A 20,264-nucleotide genomic window follows, 5' to 3' on the forward strand; every position below is an offset into this window, starting at 1 on the left:
TTGTTAAAAGATTCTTGCACACATATTTGCGTGAGCAAGTAAATCTTCTGACAGTGAGGGGAACTTTAATCCATTGGGAAGGTTTATAAACACTTATAATGATATGTATTTGTGGTCATTCCTAAGCTTGTCCATAACCATTCCTATTCCAGACTTAGTTATATATTTACGCCCGGCAAGTTGGGATTAAACCTATGTCCAGGATGGTGTTGGGGAGTATTCCCCCAAACCACTGGGATATAACGAAAAGGGGGTGGGGGCCGAGAAAAATATTTTTCTACAGCATTACATTTAACCATGGTTAAATGTTTTTGCAAGGCCCTAAATAGAAATTCGGAAAATAACTCCTGTGGCACTCCTAGGAGCACCCAATGAGTGCAGCTTCCCAAGTATGGTTATGAACCTCTTTATGAATTCTAAAAATGCTGAACATTTACTCCAAATACAGGTGGCACCTACAAAAGTACATTTCCAACTTTTTCTCTGCATTGGTGGTAGATGTAGTTTGAGATATCCCACTTCTATTAAAGGACAGTACTATAATGCAACAGGGTCGTGGGGACTGTGAAGGCGGGAGGGAAGTTTAGTTTATAATGTATATTAGACCATTGGAATGTTGGGAGCTCTACTGATGACAGTGAAGTGGCCATTAATGGATGTTAAAAACCTTATATTGCAACTTTTCAATGGTGTCTTTTTGTTGTTTCTCTCTTTATAATCTAGAACATTCTACTCCTTATGGATGGTATGTTCTAATTCAATCACAGCCCTTCTACATTGGGCTGAATAGGTTGGCAAAGGTCCTCAACTTCGTTAAAGGCACTCATCTGTAATTCTGGCCTGTTTTTCTGTTTCGGGGCCTTTACCAGCTGTTATTGCACTGGGCAGCAGACTAATATACTTAATTAAAATTTGCAATCGAGACTAGAAGTCCATGTTTGCCACCTCTAACGCCCTGCCAGTGATGGAAATATTCTAGGGTATTGCTTTCGTGAAGAATAGCATAATTCAATATATCTTGCCATTGCAGCAACTGTATAATTTTATTGTTTCATGAGCGTGGTCTGATAATATGTGCATCCCAAATAGCTGTCTAAGTCTAAAGCACAGATTTGGCTCCATGAAGCACATATTTTTCAGGTCCCTGTAGATTTTGGACATTTTGGAAAAACTGCATGTTTAGCAAATATTGGATATTACCAACATATTTTAAAAGGTTTTCAAAATGTCATGGAACCTTTCTGTCTCTGACACCGTTTCAGGTTTGATGAAACTTGCAAAAGTTAACACAGGTTTGTACTGAGTGAGGTACTAATTTAATCAAAGGCGGCGCAGCTGAGTGGCAGAACTGGCTGAGCAGCAGGCACTTTCACTGTGTCTTTACAGGGATGCCATCCAGACAGAAATGCATGCTCGCCCAATGCAGGCTTTCTTATCCATTGTGACAGAATGTGGCAAGCTCTTAGGTGAGGTGGAGGCAAGGACGGAGAGAGTATAGTTGCATCCTCAGGGCAGCTGGGGAGTGGTAAAAAAACCCAAACATATTTTACAAAAGGGGTGAAAAGTAGTGATTTTGCATTGCGGGACATGCTGCAGACCTGCCTTGGGCCGATAGCCTTGAGGGGAATCAGGCAGTACCTGACTGGCTGGTCTGACAGGTCAGTGTGTGGGCCTTCTTTGACTAATTGTGGGCCTTTTTATGGTCTGCTGGGATGGTTTTCACTATTGATTTCCCTGATATTAAAACAGACATTGCCTGCAGCAAGCACAAATACATGCCAACACAATACTTTGCAAAACACTTATACTGTATGTCTTTACAAGTTCAAAACTGCCACAATTATAAACATGGGCCACATCTTGGTCTAATTCACTAATGGGGGGACACTGTTACTTTTGTGCCACACCTGTTTTATTTTCTATTCCAGTCGGACCCTTGTACAGTACTGGGATGAGACACTAGCATCAAAATGCATTCATTGGAGTATGGTATTCCTGTGTGAGTGGAACAGAGATACAGCATATTTAAATCAGTTTGCATTCAGACATGTAGGAAAGTTGAGAATATACGAATACCAGTGTGTCATTAATTTCTACATTATATCAAGGTGAATCATTTCCTCAGATTTCTTATATTTCTCTTTTCATTTTACTCATTTTTGAAAAATGTACACAGGTTTTCACATATTTTTAATAAAATGTGGCTTCCCCTAGCCACAGACCCGTCTTGTATGTGTGATAAAAAAATACCGTTATACTAATTTTGCTTAAGTCTGTCGACATCTGCAAAATTATACAAAATCGTGTTCCACATCCGACAGTGCCATAGGTCCCCTTGCATCTATGCGAAAACCAGAATGCGCTTGTTTGCAATAAATCATGCAAGTTAAAGAAACTCAGCACGTGACTGCTGTGTGCAGGCATGAAAGTGCAGGAACAGGAACTTGTGTCGGTTTCAGTATGGCGGATTATATGTCTTTTTATATCACTTCCTTTCGGTGTTTTTATTCACTGAGCTGGGGGATTAGACATGTTCGTCCATGTGTATACCGAGAATAATGAATGGGCTGCAATAAAACATCAGGCTATATTTCACGAGAGGATTTCAACAACTATAATATCCTAAGCAAAGAATGCACAGAGGCTCAGTTAATGTACTTGTATCTTTGTTCAGCCGTTCTTTTTCATATATATGTGTGGTGCTGGTTAGGCACTTTGGATCTATTCATTTTTCCCCATACCATCTTTCAAAAATAATAATTTACAATTAATATTTTATAAGTCGAATAGGGCTTAGCCACTGCAGTAATTGTCCCTAACTTGGTGTATTTTTTGCTGTTAACTGACTGCAGCAATTACTTGCGATCAGGTGTGACAGTCATCAACGGGGAGTACCAGCACTGGAATGTATTTGATATTCTGTAGAACTGTACATTTTGCTCCCGAAGTGCTTCTCCCATCACCTTAGTTATGTTCTTTAAACATAGTTGAATGCTGCACATTTACAGGATTTGACCACAGAGCAATATTAAGTCCCCAATTGTTTTAGTCTGCTTTTTACTGCTTCACTTTTAAAGGGCAAAAGTATCAGCCATCGAGTTTGTAGTGGAATAATGAGACATGTATCTGCATGTGGTGTATGTAACGCTGCTTCGTATTCCATGCCAGAGGTAGAATTGTATTTTCCCAGTACTTAGAGTAATGTACGTGTGCTCCATCAAATCCATTAACTCTTTTCATCTCGTCACATTCAGGATTATTAGGCCAATACGTCTCCTTTGTTTAAATTAACGGTATGTATCTCTTCTGTGCAAAAACGTATGATTAAAAATAATGAATACCTGTGATGGGAAGAGCACTGCGTTCTTCACCTTTTTAGGTTTCTAGTGTCCGATAGCGCAGCTGTTTGCTGGCAAAAAGATATATTGTCATTGTACAGTGGCTTAGAGCTCTCCTGTTGCCTACCATTTATTTTCTTTACTGTCACTTCATTTTCTTGCTTTTTCTTTGTTTGCTTGTGTGGGCTTCCTCTTTTTTTATGTTTGTCCTACCCTTGGAGCATGGATGCATTACTTGATCCCTTGTACTGCTTGCTTTATAAATACTACTTTTGTCTTCTGGGTTAAGCACTCCATAAGACTGCATGTGTTTCCAGTTGTCTCTCTCTTGATGCCTCTCCTTGGCAGCACTCAGTGTTGCTCTCTGGCGCCGATGTGTTTCTCCCCTGCCCCCTCCATTTTTTACCTGCCCTTGTGTTGTTTTCTCCTGTGTTGCTCTCTCGCCTAGGCTTCTCCTGTGCCCGCTCCTTTCCCTCCTTCACCCCAAATGTTACTTGTATCTACCGCACCCACGGCTGCCTCCCCTACCCGAGCCCTCCATGTTGTTTCCTGCCTCTCACACCCTCTGTTGTTTCTCTCTCAACTGTGCCCTCCGTGTAGGTTCCCCCTTGTGAAACTTCCACAAACCCGCACCATCCTTTGTGCCCCCCCCCCAGATGCACTTAAAGAAAACCAAAATGGTTTGTAGTACTTCTTTTTTTATTGTGAGACCCAACTGAGTAAATGAAAAAATATACCCTAAGTCTTTTATACCTTATCTCAGCTGCCACCGCAAATAATTAAGGATTATGGGCCAGATGTACAAAGAGTAGGAATAGTGATTCTCTAACTGTTCCTGCGAATCAGAATCAGAAAATCGCTGTTCCTAATGTATGAAACTCTCTTGAATTTTATTACGATTCCTAATGAGTCACAAATAGACCTACCTCATGAATCTTAATGAAGTAGGCTGCAATTTGCGAGCCACTAGAATATGCTTCCATCACAGGGATTTTGGCCTGCTGGGGTCAGCAAACCACCATGTCTGTCATTGCATTTAAATAAAGCAATTTGTTTTAAATGCAGATGATTTTCGTGAAGGAAAATAGGATGTGTTTAGAAAGAAAAAAAATTAAACATTTAAGTTTCATTTTTTAAGATTAGGCAGTGGTCTGTAGGAGCACTGCCTGTTCTTTAAAAATATTTTTTCAACATTCTGAAAGGGGAAGGTATCCCAAAGAGACCCCATCCCATTTGCAAATGGGTTACACCGCTTTGTAAATGGTGGGGAAGTATTACTGTTTTGTGACCAGAATTTGGTTGCAAAAAAGTAATACATACTATACCACCCAAAAATCCGACCCTTTGATATACCGAATCACAAATGCAAATTGTGATTCAGTTACAAGTTACCAAATCACATTTTGCATTTTTATCAGAATAAGCATTTTTCTGGTCGCAAACAGCCCTATTCTGCAAATTGGGCCATTTGCGACCAGAAAAACGCTTTGTACATCTGGCCCTATTTCCCCTTACTTTGAGTTCTCAGCACTTTAGTTCTGCCTGCCAAAGCACTAACACGATGTACCTTCACCTCCTCAAGTTTAGCTCATCTCTGACAATAAAATTGTACTCTTCCGAGTACAGCCGTCAGATAATTAAGCCTGGAGTCTTCTTCGACTCCAGGTAGCTTTGAATTAGCTATACCTGTCTTATCTGGCCCTAGGTTTTCCTTCCTGGTTTTATAAGTCCCCTGAATCAACCTGCTGGCGACCTGATCTCTGTACAGAAATTTACAAAAAATACAAAAATAAATTCCAACCAAAATGATCATACATTTCTACTGTATAGTTGTTGCTAGGGACATTGGAGCATTTTTACCTGCAAGAGGTCTAGGGGACTTTGACATTCACATGATTCATATTCTTTGGATAGAGTTGGGTATAGAAATAGCAAGTTCACCAAAAATTTAAAGGCATTATTTAGAGATTTGGTGAGGAAGGTGGTAGTGGTTCAGGGAAGGAGAGGTGTGGTCTCTTTTGGACCAGCTGGAGCCCACCCCTGAAATTTAGAGTTAACCACCTAGTCAGTAGGCTTAGTTGCCCAAGTGGCTAAAACCTAAAAAGTGTGGGCCTTCAGGAACCTGTCCTCAGGTGGTTGCTTGACCGGTGATGATTTTCTTAACAGCTGAGACCAGTGTGACTCTGCTGTCATGGAAGTAGCCATCCACTGCCCGTTGCATGAGGTGGGGTTTGCAACAGGTTGGTGGACAAGAACGCTGCTAATTTCTGGCAGCTGCCCTTTTGTCTCCCAGGTCAAAAAAAGGATGTAAGTTAAAATGATTTTTAAATTACATAATAATTTATTTGCAGTGTTTCTACCTAGACATTAGTTTATCAAATTTAAAACTGTTTTTGAAATTGTATGATTCGTTACCATTAAACTGAAACTGTATAACATTTTTTGTTCGCATATTTTCATGTTCCTCTAGCGAACGTGTGACCGTCATTAGAGAAGCGAGGCTGGACCAATTCTCTTCCCAAATTGAAAGTAAAATCTGGCGTTGCTGTAATTGGCGCGTTGAGATGTAGGCCACAAGATGAAGGTGTTAGTCTCACAGTCACTCGGCTCATTTGTAAATGAGAACCTGCCACATTTCTCCATTTTCGGCTTTGAAGTTAAACTGCTCATCAATCACGGTGTGAGCAAAATGCGTGATGGTGAACACCAGTGGCAGCAAAATGAATGAGATCCGCATGGACCCGAATGTGGGGAAACAGATGCCAGACCATGTTACAGAACTTTTAAGCCCCGGCTCGCTTTACTTTTTTCTAATTATAATTCCCCTGTTCATGGGAAAGGAGAGACGTTTACTGTTGCAGTCTCGCATTGAGCACAGACCACGATATTTTGCACATTTTCACATGCATTGCATGCTGAAAATGTGCTGCAAGTGGTTTCAGAAAGTTTCGCACAGTAGTACCCTTCACTAGCTCCGAATTTAAATGTCAGTTGTTGGTGCTTTACTTCCTTATAATGGACGTTGTATGTCAGAATATCATGTTAAATATCTTGCTACAAGAATAAAATAGTAAATATATCAACATAGAAAATTTAGTAGAGCTAAGTATATTGATAATTGCAGATTTTAAATTCCAAATTCCACATCTGTGTAGTTTGAAGATATATGTGGGGGAAGTATAGTGAAATGATATATATCTGTATACACTTACCTTGTTGATGTTTTAGTTGTCAATATTTTTGCTTCAATGTTATTGTAGCACATCAATTAGTACACAGTCTTCTGATATCATGACGTAATGGGGGTTGCCAGTTTATATGTCCTCCAAATGATTGAATGTAGTAGGGCACATTCATACATTTGGTATCGAACTCTGAGACTGTGCTACATAAAGTTTTAAAATCGCTGCAAATTATGGAGCAAATCCATTGTGAACCATATTTGCTGTTTGAATAAGATAGGTTTCGACAAAGTGGAGCACACAGGTTATTTTCAAATCTTGGGCAGTACAGTGCAGCGTAATGTTTTCCAGCAGGCAAATAGTGGGGCAAACTGATTTAGCAGTATTTTCATTGTTAGCTTAACAAAATAAGCAACAAATGCCTTTTTACTCTTTTCATATGAGAAAGATGTGCCAAAAATTGATGCAAAATCAGTTTGCTCCTTTACTTATTGCGTAAACAGTAAAAATTGTGTAAAATAAGTTTGAATCATTTTTAACAAAGATTATCGGTGAACCAAATTTTCTTTGTTAAAAACGCTGGTCCGAATTTAAGAAAAGTGGCGCTGCATCGAATGCAGCACCACTTTTCTTGCGCCTCCCGTAACGCCACCATGTGTACGCCATATTTATGAAACAGCGCACCATGGCGGTATTAGGAACAATAGCGTCAAAACTTTTGACGCTATTGTGGCGCTTTACTCCACTAGTGTCAAAAATGTTGACGCTAGTGGAGCAAAGTGCATGGAGGCCCTTTGATTACAATGGGTGCGTCCTTTTAATGACTGCTTTCAGCAGGTGTTAACAATGACACCAAAAATGGTGCAATGAGATCTTGTAGATTTCATTGCACCATTTTTGCAGGCCTCCTTGTGCCAGAATGCCCCCTTTGCATACATTCTGCATGACGCATGCATATTGTGTTGCAAAGTGGCGCAATGCATGCATTGTGCCACTTTGTAGTTATGGCGCAATGATTTTGCAAGCCTAACGCCACATTAGCGTAAAAAAATGACACTAATATGGCGCCAGGCCTTCTTAAATTTGGGCCTCTGTGTCAGAAGGAAAAAGAAGTTATGAGCAGACACCATTGTAACCTGAAACACATGCCTCAGTTGCAATATTTTTTTTAATATACCTTTCAGGTCTTTGGTACTATGTTGTCAAAAGACCTGCAGTTGTCACGTGGCTGGAATGGACGGCCTGTAAACTTGAGGCTCTTTATATCAGGTAACTAAACGGGGCAACCTTTTTTTTCTGTTGCACTTGAAATGTTATCAATATAGTAAGAACAAACAAACAACAGAAGCAATACTTCTCTTTCCATAAGTCATCACCTGTAGTGAGCAGACAACTGGAAATTGATATTAGACGTGGTGACTTGAAGCTCATTCCTTTCTCCCGTTTGGACACATATTTTAATATGCCACCGATCTAGTCCAGCACAAAAGGAAGGCTCTCCCCCTCAGTGCACGGCTGGAGAGTTGTACCACATTCTTTTTGTAGGCTGTTAACAGATACACTGCTGTTAAGAACTACTGCAAAAGAGTCTTCCCTGAATGGATAACATCAGGTCTGGCAAAGTTCAAGGTCATAGTGGCACAGTGGTAGTTATTCTATGGCCCGAGGAAAGAGGGTTAAAAAAACTTTGGCACATAAAAGAATGGTAAGCAGAGGTCTGGTTTCTTATTGGAAACATGTATATTGTGAAGCCGACTGAAAGCACCAGCTCTTTGAAACTGATCATGAGCCTTACGGACAGCATTCAGTAAGATATCCACATAAAGAGCATTACGCCTCTGCCGGCCCATCTGTAAAGCATTTGTATGCTTGTGTGTCCTGCCCTCTGTACAGCTGCACAGCATGAAGTAAAGCCTCAATGTTAACTTTCTTTATTGAACAGCTTCCATGTTTCCCCGGTGTCACCGGGTGACTGATAGTATTGCATATGTGCCATGAGCAGTGATTGATTGACATGCACACGTTTCCATTGATATTCCACAGCAAACCATAGAGAATATTTAGTCTGTCTTTTCTGTTTGCTAACAAGCCCCTTTCTTTTCATTGTCCAGATCCATCAGCTCCACCAGCTCCCACCAATCTTAGAATCTCCAATTCCACAACCAATGACGATGGCAGTCTTTCCATGCGCATAGTTTGGGATCTCCCAGGGGAACCGGACATTCCTGTTCACCACTATAAAGTCTTTTGGAGCTGGACGGTCAATAGCAAGTCTGTCATCCCTGCAAAAAAGAAGAGAAGAAAGACAACTGGTGGGGTAAGAGAAACTAACAGAGTGAAGCCCACTTGGATGAAAAGGCTTCTTTGTGAAGCTCCAGAGGTAAAAGGTGAAAGGCTACCAAGCTTGAGGACTGCCTGTCTGCTAGCAGAGCGACTCTGGTGCCTGACGCTGGTAGCACCAGGGTGTGTGCATAAAGTTATATTCATAAGGTTCAGATCCCTGCAGCACCCACTCACGTGATAATCCTTCATTTGCAGACACAGTGAGACCTATGTGCAGTTCTACAGTTTTGAGGATTTACAACTGGTATTTAAAACCACTGGCGATGTTAAAATATGAGGTTAATTACTGTTTTCCTTGCAAATGATTATACCCGCTTAACTGGTATACAGTTCTCTAAAGACAGACGCACCATTTATTTTCAAATGAACCAATAGATTTCCTCTCAGGTTTGTGAATGAATGCTATTTTCGAAGTTCCACCTATATCAAGGACAAATCGAGGTAGTAAGGTGAATAGAAATGAAAGCTATTTTCTTTCTTTGAGACCATTGTCATGCAGCAGGCCAAGTGAATTAATCGTGTTATACATGCGCTAAATGGCGCTGTCTGTAACCGTGTGGCCATAGGTTCGAATCACAGTGGGTCTAATAATTCTTATGTTAATAGGATAAGTGGCAGTAACTTCGGTGACATTAAACGTTCAATAAGTACCAACAGACTATTTCTTACTGGTGAACATGGTCTTCTTAACTGCACTGTTAATATATTTATTCTAATGCTTGTGGCAATTTTGGGTCAATTCACCTCTGAATGCGTGTTTAATTGGTTATTTAGTCAAAACCATCAAATCGGATTATTTAGAAAAAAGAAAGGGCACTCGTTTGTCAAAGAAGCTAAATATTTCTTATTTTGCAATGTTCTCCAAAAGTGAAGAAGTTTTAGAAATATGAACCTATAAGTATATGTGTATCTGTCATCACAACCACTGCCCAACCAGAATACAGCATAACACGAAGCCCTAGTTTTAAAAAAGGTGATCAGTGGGAATGAGTCACAAAAGCATTCAAGAGTATTGGAAGTAGAACTACCGGAGTACTTCTTGCTCTCGCATGCCCTTGTGAATGTGCACCGGAACCTCCAACTGCGTATTAGTAAAAGTTAAAATGGGGCACAATCCTTTCTATTCTTACTAAATGTATAGTTTTATATTGTCTTTGTGAACAGTCACCATTTGAAGTCATTACCCAGTAAGGTACCTCATCCAAGCCAGTACTTCATTTGTAAATAAAAACGTGCTGGTGCTCAAAGCCCTCCTCTTAAACACGCGGCTTCTGCAATTAAATGTGGGAACCAGGAATACTGAGGCGGCGTAATCCTGAAGCCATCTTGGGCCTCTTCAGTCTATTCAAAGCCTCTCCCTGCCCCTTCAGCTCACTTTTGCAGCTTTCTGCTTTCACTCATTGTGACGCTTTTTCATTTTTCTCTTCCTCCATCTTTCCCATATGTGTCTTTTGCTCGCGGCAAATGCTTGGGGCAGAAGAATAAGCGCAGGCCCTCAAAAATAAGTGCCAGAAACAACAAGCACAAATTAAGCACTGATCCAAACGTTGGGGAGTTGATGTTCAACGCATAGTTAGCCTTATAGGTTTTTAAACGCGCACACACGTATGAGTTTTTTGGCATTTGCACATTTCATCTCTGATCTGAAGATTTATTCCAGCAAATGGCTAGATTAACTTCCATTCCATGATGAGAAGGGGAACAAAATACCCTAATCTTCTTGTGGGTGTAGTTAAAGTGGTTTCTGCATGAGTAAATATTTTTTTCTGTAAAGGAAAAACAAATGAAAGAAACGCATGTGCTAGTGCACACTGCACTGCATTTCTGGCGGCACTTCCCTAATGCAGAGTTGTACACTGTATAACTCAGGATTGGGGAAATTGCAGATTCCCTAACACATTCTAAGGAGCAGGCATAGGCAGTGGCATTGGTTTGTGAATTGCCATAAGTCGAGCATTTGTACCTGTTCATAGAACTTTATCCACTGTTTTAAAAATAAAGGACTTTTGTCGTGAATTGAGCGCATAAATATTAATTACAGAAGTTATGTATGGAGAGGTTAAACCTTAAAGTAAAGAAAGCTAGAAAATGTAAGACAGCTTTGTGTTTTCTGTAAATACCTGTGTTTTAGCAACCCAATAATGGTATCATTCTTGTTCTCTCTTCACATTTGCAGTCACACAATTATGTGGTCCTTGAGGGTCTCCAACCTAACAGCAACTACATGGTAGAACTACAGGCGATAACATACTGGGGGCAAGTACGCCTGAAAAGTGCTAAGGTTTCGCTGTATTTCACCACCACCCAAGCCCCCACAAGCAGTAAGTACCTATACAAATCCACCTCCTAAAAGTATAGCAGAGAGAGATTGCATGGGGTATGGACCCAGCATTGTATCTTATCGTTGCAGAGCCTCCGTTTTGTGCCTGCACACCGGCACAGTAAGGGAGAGAAATCGCGGATGAGAGGAATAGGTTCCATAACGTGTTATTCTTGCTGAATAGACTGCCGTATAATTCGGACCATATCACTTCACTGACTCACTTGTTTTATTTGTTTTGTTTTTCTCTTTTTCTCTTCGTGTTGGGGAGGGTGTAGGAGAGAAAGCTCTAGCATCTGCTATGTTGAAGCGTACACTTTTTTTTCCAATGCTTTTTGCTATCTTTATAAGCAATAAAAACACCTTAAAAGTCCAAATTGCACTGCCTGCTGCTTCTGTTGCTCTCCCTGTGTCCAAGGCAGCATGGAGAGCGATCAGTGGTTCACCTGCCACTATGTGTTTCTGTACATCTTCCTCCCCCACCAGCTTCGACCACTGAGGCAGCGTGAAAGAACCCACAAGGGTGGGTATAGGTCACCACAGTACCTGCACAGAAACAAGAAAGAACAGGCAAACCAGCACTCTGTGGTTCTCTTTTACGGTGTTTAGAGCATGGGTCTGTTTTGGAGTTAGCAAGTAAGGATACACATTGCAGATTGTCCAGTTTCTTTCTTGAACGGGTGTAGAGCCAGGTGCAACATCCATGAACAGGCACGGAAAGGTGCTGTACATCTTCTCGATACAGCCAATGGTAATGTGTTTGTTTATTTGATTTATAAACTGATTATCGTTCCTTTATTTTGTTATGTCTAAGTACTCCTGAAAGCAGCAAACATCTCAGCTCGCAGAGAATTTGTTTACAGTTTAGCCAATGAAAAATCCTGTATCTTAATGGGTGCTCAGTTAACAGTGCCCAAGCTATAAAGATACAGCATTCCACATCCCTCTCTGGGGATTTTTTCGGGCAATGTTATGTCCTCATTAGTAATTGTCGTTCTTCTTAACATTAACGGAGCTAAACATGTTTATTAGAGTTTTGGGGAGTCGGGACAGTACCCAAATAATATATAGGCAGTTTGGTGGAATCCACCATGCGTGTAAATGCAAAAAAAACAACGTATTAAAAATTGTTGTCTGTGGGATTGTAGTTAATTTTGGTCTTGTTTATGGTTGTTGGCAACTCGATTACATGCCTATTGATGTGCTCCTGCCTGGTGGCGCATGCTCAGTGAAGTGTCATGGCTGTCTTTTTGGTATGCCCATGCATTGTAAATTGTCATACAATACGTTTACTTACATTTATTTCTCCATATAAGTGATAAAAACCAAAAAGATATCTGTCGAGGGTTTTGCTTCTTTTGATCAAGAACAGCTTAGGCTTCATGAACAAAAGTTAAAAACAGATGAATAAATAGTGTAATTCATCTTGAAAGAAGGTTCCTCTTAATTAAGGATGCAGTCTGTTTTTTTAACTTCACCCACTCGAAATCGACCTATCCCTAGTAACCTAAGACTGATCTGAGATATAAAGCTAGAGTGGTCGGCGAAAGTGCCTAGAACTGTGCTAGTCATTGCACATTAATGTAATTACCACTCTATGAAATGTGAGAAGTTTTGGAAACATTCTCAGCCTTGGGAGGGAGCATATGCCATACTCTTTGTCCCACAAAAGAAAGCCTTAGATTGCTGTTTCACTGACATTTGGACTTGGTGTTCTGTAGAAGGGCTTGGTCAGAGAATCTCAATAGTTCACTGTAGGTTGTTCTCTTGGATCTTTTCCCTTAGATACAGTGTGGTGCCATGTAGGCATTTACATAAATACCACACACAATCATTTATTGCTAATTTATTTATAAAAAATAAAAAGAATCCAGTGCCAAATGTGAATACTCAGAAATATTTTCATAGTTTGAGATTTTGGATTTTGTGGATTGGAGCTTTTTTTGACACACTGGAGAGTGACTACTTGTTGTCCTTTCAAACCTCCAACTAATGCACTGGTGGAGTCAAATGTGACATTGTTAGCTTTACTTATGGAAGTACTTGTTTTAAGCTGATGTTACTCCGCTAATTTAATGTGAGTATCAAAACGTGTTTCTTTGTCTTAGACAAAATTGCTTTTTTGGCATATGTGGTGATGATGCCTGGAAGAGTTGGCACACCTAGAAGTTAATTATTTGTAAGTTTTCAAGTGGGTCAGCACTAGAACTTCAGTTTTAGCATCTCTAAAATTGAAGCCAGTATGGCTTATTCAGGACACCACTTCTTCCAAACACTCTGATGCAGTTGAACTGACAAGTTATCCATCCACATTGACATGATGACCAGTTTGCGTATAAATATAACAATAATCTATTTGGAAACTAGCACTGTCAAAGAAGAAAAAAGGTTTGATGAATAATATAAAAACAGTGAAAGCATGGAGGAATCATGTGAGACCCCACATTCCACTTACAAGAACTAGGAGGTGAGATTAGAGTATGATATGTATCAGAGAAGCCTCAGATAGGAGCACAGGCCACTTACAATTTACACTTTAAAAAGTACACTTACTATTTTTGTATTGGTAAGGAAAGGCAAGCCACTTTGTTGATCTTCTAAATCCTACCTCTTGTACTTTGAGACTCAGGTCAGAAGCACCCATCACACCTGACAATGCAGGGCTTTCATATGGCAGCTTTGTGGTCACAATCTAAGCATGAAGGCAGATGGTTTGGGTTTCTCCAGAGAGTCTGCTTAAATTCTCTTTATATCTTTCGGATGAATTCTCTGTAAACCATTGTTTGTCTTTGAAGCACTACTGTAGGATAACCCATCTAGCAGTTTAAGGTCTCATAAAATCCACAGAAATGTCTTATTTTTGGGAAACAAACTCTATTGCTGATCATTGAAAGTCAACAGCATTGTGCTGCTCTTTGATTTACAATATCGCAATCTGTAAGTAGACTCTGCTAAGCAATCTGCTTGCTGTAGCTTTTCTGTATTTTTTAGAATTATCTTGATATTTGTAAATCTCAGATTGTAATTATTGACTGTTGCAAACTATGAGAAGTGTCATCTTCAATTGATCATCCTGTCTCCAGTTCTATCTTTAGGGGAAACTTACACCTCTGAGTGTGAAGTGTACCAGGATACTTTACAAAGACAGAACACTCTCAGACCAAAACTCAGCCAAAAGCTGTGTATTTATGATGCCAAACTCCTAACCCTAGCCCCATTGAAATATAGGTTTTACAAAAGGACCGAAGTAAAGGGAAAGGGGGAGGGGGAGGGCTTTGGCCTATATGGATACAACATCAGCTCTGACCAGAATTTGTCTCTCCTTTTGAAATACTGATTAAATGTTTCTTTAACAACTCTTTTCTAGACTTTTAGCCAACAGAGGTTTAAAATAATCACTTTTTTCAGCTTAGAATGAAATATAAATATCTTTCATTGCTTTTGTGATCCATGTATCAAATGTCCATGTAGATGTATACTTTGGATCCTGCGCCTTTATGGTCGATGTGTTTGTAATTTTTCTTTCATATTAATAGGCCCCAAACAGAATGTTCATCCAGGGCACGACCAGGAGTTTTTGACGAACTAAGACTAGAGAAAGAAAATAGATGTGCTTTCTAGATGCTTTCTCTTGATTGTTTTTGTGCTTTTTCAACCAAACTAAAGAGCCCATATGACTAAGAAACATAAACAGCTGGATATCACTGTCAGGAGAAAATTGTGAAGCCAAGAGTTACTACCTACAAATTGGCGATTATAACAGAACTTGCAAGGTTCAGATGTTTTATGCAGTAGGACAGAGCGTGGTAGGGAGGCTGCCATCTTAGATATCACCCACACTTCATGACTGATATCCGATTTGTGGTGTTACATTTGTCTCAATTCTTTTTCAGAAGATCCAGCACTGACAGGGGGGAAATCTAAGAAAAAAGTGGCAGAAGCCCTTCTACCACCATCAAGACGGCATACATCACGGCTACTTGAAATCGGAGCCCCCTTTTTTCAAGAGAATCAGCTGCAAGTTAAAGTGTACTGGAAAAAGACAGAAGGTGTGTTCCTGACGGTTACCCTTATTTGCCATTTTAATTGAGCTATTACACTTAGTGCTTTGGCCTTGACCGATTAAGTGCAGCGAGTGCTTTGCATACTTGATTGAAAGAGCATACACATGACTGTGGTATAAGGTGGAACATTAGGTTGTGCCTGAGGCTTGCAACTATTCTTTACATTAAGAATATGGTTCCTGCGCCGAAATGTGCCGGTGTCTAGAAGCGATTGAGGAGGATAAAACCATCCTCATTGCAATATTTACTCACATATGAAATATCACATATATATAATATATAGATATTATGTCCTAAACTTTATTAAAACATGAATTGAAATTTCAGTTATTTCAGGAAACTAAAGCTGATACTTGATTAAAACCATTTTACTTGGTTATTTAGCAGAACCATTTATCATTTTGACTTCGCTGATAGAAAGTTGGTGTAGGTTAGACCCATCGATATCAATGAAGGTTTGCCAGGGCTTGCAACCACGACCTCTGTCATACCTAGTACAACTCCTGATGGGTTGCTAGACAACCCTGTGACATGATACATTCAGATGAGGGTATGTGACTTTGCTCCTAGTGTGGAGAAATGGTGTTGTCTCCATCTGAAGGTCCAGGGCAGCACCTGGGATTTTACATCAGAAATTAGTTGAAGTTGAACTTTAAATTTCGAGCATAAGTAACAGCAAGGATTTTATGTGGTGTTCCCATGTTTTGTATTTTTCTGGAGAGATACTTTGTAAGGAAATGCCTCCTTGGCATGGTTGCCCCCTGACTTTTTGCCTTTGCTGATGCTATGTTTACAATTGAAAGTGTGCTGAGGCCTGCTAACCAGGCCCCAGCACCAGTGTTCTTTCCCTAACCTGTACTTTTGTATCCACAATTGGCAGACCCTGGCATCCAGATAAGTCCCTTGTAACTGGTACTTCTAGTACCAAGGGCCCTGATGCCAAGGAAGGTCTCTAAGGGATGCAGCATGTCTTATGCCACCCTGGAGACCTCTCACTCAGCACAGACACACTGCTTGCCAGCTTGTGTGTGCTAGTGAGGACCAAACGAGTAAGTCGACATGGCACTCCCCTCAGGGTGCCATGCCAGCCTCTCACTGCCTATGCAGTATAGGTAAGACACCCCTCTAGCAGGCCTTACAGCCCTAAGGCAGGGTGCACTATACCATAGGTGAGGGTACCAGTGCATGAGCATGGTACCCCTACAGTGTCTAAACAAAACCTTAGACATTGTAAGTGCAGGGTAGCCATAAGAGTATATGGTCTGGGAGTCTGTCAAACACGAACTCCACAGCACCGTAATGGCTGCACTGAAAACTGGGAAGTTTGGTATCAAACTTCTCAGCACAATAAATGCACACTGATGCCAGTGTACATTTTATTGTAAAATACACCACAGAGGGCACCTTAGAGGTGCCCCCTGAAACTTAACCGACTGTCTGTGTAGGCTGACTAGTTCCAGCAGCCTGCCACACCAGAGACATGTTGCTGGCCCCATGGGGAGAGTGCCTTTGTCACTCTGAGGCCAGTAACAAAGCCTGCACTGGGTGGAGATGCTAACACCTCCCCCAGGCAGGAGCTGTGACACCTGGCGGTGAGCCTCAAAGGCTCACCCCTTTGTCACAGCCCAGCAGGGCACTCCAGCTTAGTGGAGTTGCCCGCCCCCTCCGGCCACGGCCCCCACTTTTGGCGGCAAGGCTGGAGGGAACAAAGAAAGCAACAAGGAGGAGTCACTGGCCAGTCAGGACAGCCCCTAAGGTGTCCTGAGCTGAGGTGACTCTGACTTTTAGAAATCCTCCATCTTGCAGATGGAGGATTCCCCCAATAGGGTTAGGATTGTGACCCCCTCCCCTTGGGAGGAGGCACAAAGAGGGTGTACCCACCCTCAGGGCTAGTAGCCATTGGCTACTAACCCCCCAGACCTAAACACGCCCTTAAATTTAGTATTTAAGGGCTACCCTGAACCCTAGAAAATTAGATTCCTGCAACTACAAGAAGAAGGACTGCCTAGCTGAAAAACCCCTGCAGAGGAAGACCAGAAGACGACAACTGCCTTGGCTCCAGAAACTCACCGGCCTGTCTCCTGCCTTCCAAAGATCCTGCTCCAGCGACGCCTTCCAAAGGGACCAGCGACCTCGACATCCTCTGAGGACTGCCCCTGCTTCGAAAAGACAAGAAACTCCCGAGGACAGCGGACCTGCTCCAAGAAAGGCTGCAACTTTGTTTCCAGCAGCTTTAAAGAACCCTGCAAGCTCCCCGCAAAAGGCGTGAGACTTGCAACACTGCACCCGGCGACCCCGACTCGGCTGGTGGCGATCCAACACCTCAGGAGGGACCCCAGGACTACTCTAAGACTGTGAGTACAAAAACCTGTCCCCCCTGAGCCCCCACAGCGCCGCCTGCAGAGGGAATCCCGAGGCTTCCCCTGACCGCGACTCTTTGAATCCTAAGTCCCGACACCTGGGAGAGACCCTGCACCCGCAGCCCCCAGGACCTGAAGGACCGGACTTTCACTGGAGGAGTGACCCCCAGGAGTCCCTCTCCCTTGCCCAAGTGGAGGTTTCCCCGAGGAACCCCCCCCTTGCCTGCCTGCAGCGCTGAAGAGATCCCTAGATCTCCCATTGACTTCCATTACAAACCCGACGCTTGTTTCTACACTGCACCCGGCCGCCCCCGCGCTGCTGAGGGTGAAATTTCTGTGTGGACTTGTGTCCCCCCCGGTGCCCTACAAAACCCCCCTGGTCTGCCCTCCGAAGACGCGGGTACTTACCTGCAAGCAGACCGGAACCGGGGCACCCCCTTCTCTCCATTCTAGCCTATGTGTTTTGGGCACCACTTTGAACTCTGCACCTGACCGGCCCTGAGCTGCTGGTGTGGTGACTTTGGGGTTGCTCTGAACCCCCAACGGTGGGCTACCTTGGACCAAGAACTGAACCCTGTAAGTGTCTTACTTACCTGGTAAAACTAACAAATACTTACCTCCCCTAGGAACTGTGAAAATTGCACTAAGTGTCCACTTTTAAAACAGCTATTTGTGAATAACTTGAAAAGTATACATGCAATTTTGATGATTTGAAGTTCCTAAAGTACTTACCTGCAATACCTTTCGAATGAGCTATTACCTGTAGAATTTGAACCTGTGGTTCTTAAAATAAACTAAGAAAAGATATTTTTCTATACAAAAACCTATTGGCTGGATTTGTCTCTGAGTGTGTGTACCTCATTTATTGTCTATGTGTATGTACAACAAATGCTTAACACTACTCCTTGGATAAGCCTACTGCTCGACCACACTACCACAAAATAGAGCATTAGTATTATCTATTTTTACCACTATTTTACCTCTAAGGGGAACCCTTGGACTCTGTGCATGCTATTCCTTACTTTGAAATAGCACATACAGAGCCAACTTCCTACATTGGTGGATCAGCGGTGGGGTACAAGACTTTGCATTTGCTGGACTACTCAGCCAATACCTGATCACACGACAAATTCCAAAATTGTCATTAGAAATTGATTTTTGCAATTTGAAAAGTTTTCTAAATTCTTAAAAGACCTGCTAGGGCCTTGTGTTAGATCCTGTTTAGCATTTCTTTTAGAGTTTAAAAGTTTGTAAAAGTTTGAATTAGATTCTAGAACCAGTTTTAGTTTCTTAAAAAGTATTCCAACTTTTAGAAGCATAATGTCTAGCACAGATGTGAATGTGGTGGAACTCGACACCACACCTTACCTCCATCTACAGATGAGAGAGCTAAGGTCACTCTGTAAACTAAAGAAAATAGCAATGGGCCCCAAACCTACCAAAGTACAGCTCCAGGAGCTTTTGGCAGAGTTTGAAAAGGCCAACCCCTCTGAGGATGGCAACTCAGAGGATGAAGATAGTGACTTGGAGGGAAATTCCCCCCCTCCAGTCCTACTTAGGGAGAGCAGGGCTTCTCAAGCCCTGACTCCACAAATAATAGTCAGAGATGCTGGTTCCCTCACAGGAGGGACCAACAACTCTGAAATCACTGAGGATAACTCCAGTGAAGAGGACATCCAGTTAGCCAGGATGGCCAAAAGATTGGCTTTGGAAAGACAGATCCTAGCCATAGAGAGGGAAAGACAAGAGATGGGCCTAGGACCCATCAATGGTGGCAGCAACATAAATAGGGTCAGAGATTCTCCTGACATGTTGAAAATCCCCAAAGGGATTGTAACTAAATATGAAGATGGTGATGACATCACCAAATGGTTCACAGCTTTTGAGAGGGCTTGTGTAACCAGAAAAGTGAACAGATCTCACTGGGGTGCTCTCCTTTGGGAAATGTTCACAGGAAAGTGTAGGGATAGACTCCTCACACTCTCTGGACAAGATGCAGAATCTTATGACCTCATGAAGGGTACCCTGATTGAGGGCTTTGGATTCTCCACTGAGGAGTACAGGATTAGGTTCAGGGGGGCTCAAAAATCCTCGAGCCAGACCTGGGTTGACTTTGTTGACTACTCAGTGAAAACACTAGATGGTTGGATTCAAGGCAGTGGTGTAAGTAATTATGATGGGCTGTACAATTTATTTGTGAAAGAACACCTGTTAAGTAATTGTTTCAATGATAAACTGCATCAGCATCTGGTAGACCTAGGACCAATTTCTCCCCAAGAATTGGGAAAGAAGGCGGACCATTGGGTCAAGACAAGGGTGTCCAAGACTTCAACAGGGGGTGACCAAAAGAAAGGGGTCACGAAGACTCCCCAGCAGAAGGGTGATGAGACAACCAAAACTAAAAATAGTAAAGAGTCTTCCACAGGCCCCCAAAAACCTGCACAGGAGGGTGGGCCCAGAGCCTCTTCACAAAACAATGGGTACAAGGGTAAAAACTTTGATCCCAAAAAGGCCTGGTGTCATAGCTGTAAACAGCATGGACACCAAACTGGAGACAAGGCCTGTCCCAAGAAAGGTTCCACTCCAAACTCCCATCCAGGTAACACTGGTATGGCTAGTCTCCAAGTGGGATCAACAGTGTGCCCAGAGCAAATCAG

General features: G+C 41.9%; 1 protein-coding gene across 1 annotated transcript in view; it reads left to right on the forward strand.

The window, feature by feature from the left end:
• ANOS1 (anosmin 1) overlaps positions 1–20,264 on the forward strand; it is a 425,810-nt gene that overhangs the window by 317,910 nt on the left and 87,636 nt on the right. The window contains exons 7-9 of the mRNA XM_069205001.1: positions 8,632–8,837; positions 11,040–11,184; positions 15,077–15,232. Of these exons, the coding sequence (XP_069061102.1) occupies positions 8,632–8,837; positions 11,040–11,184; positions 15,077–15,232 (507 nt within the window). The remainder of the gene's footprint in view (positions 1–8,631; positions 8,838–11,039; positions 11,185–15,076; positions 15,233–20,264) is intronic.

This window comes from Pleurodeles waltl, chromosome 8 (assembly GCF_031143425.1).
Source record: "Pleurodeles waltl isolate 20211129_DDA chromosome 8, aPleWal1.hap1.20221129, whole genome shotgun sequence".
Taxonomy (NCBI): domain Eukaryota; kingdom Metazoa; phylum Chordata; class Amphibia; order Caudata; family Salamandridae; genus Pleurodeles; species Pleurodeles waltl.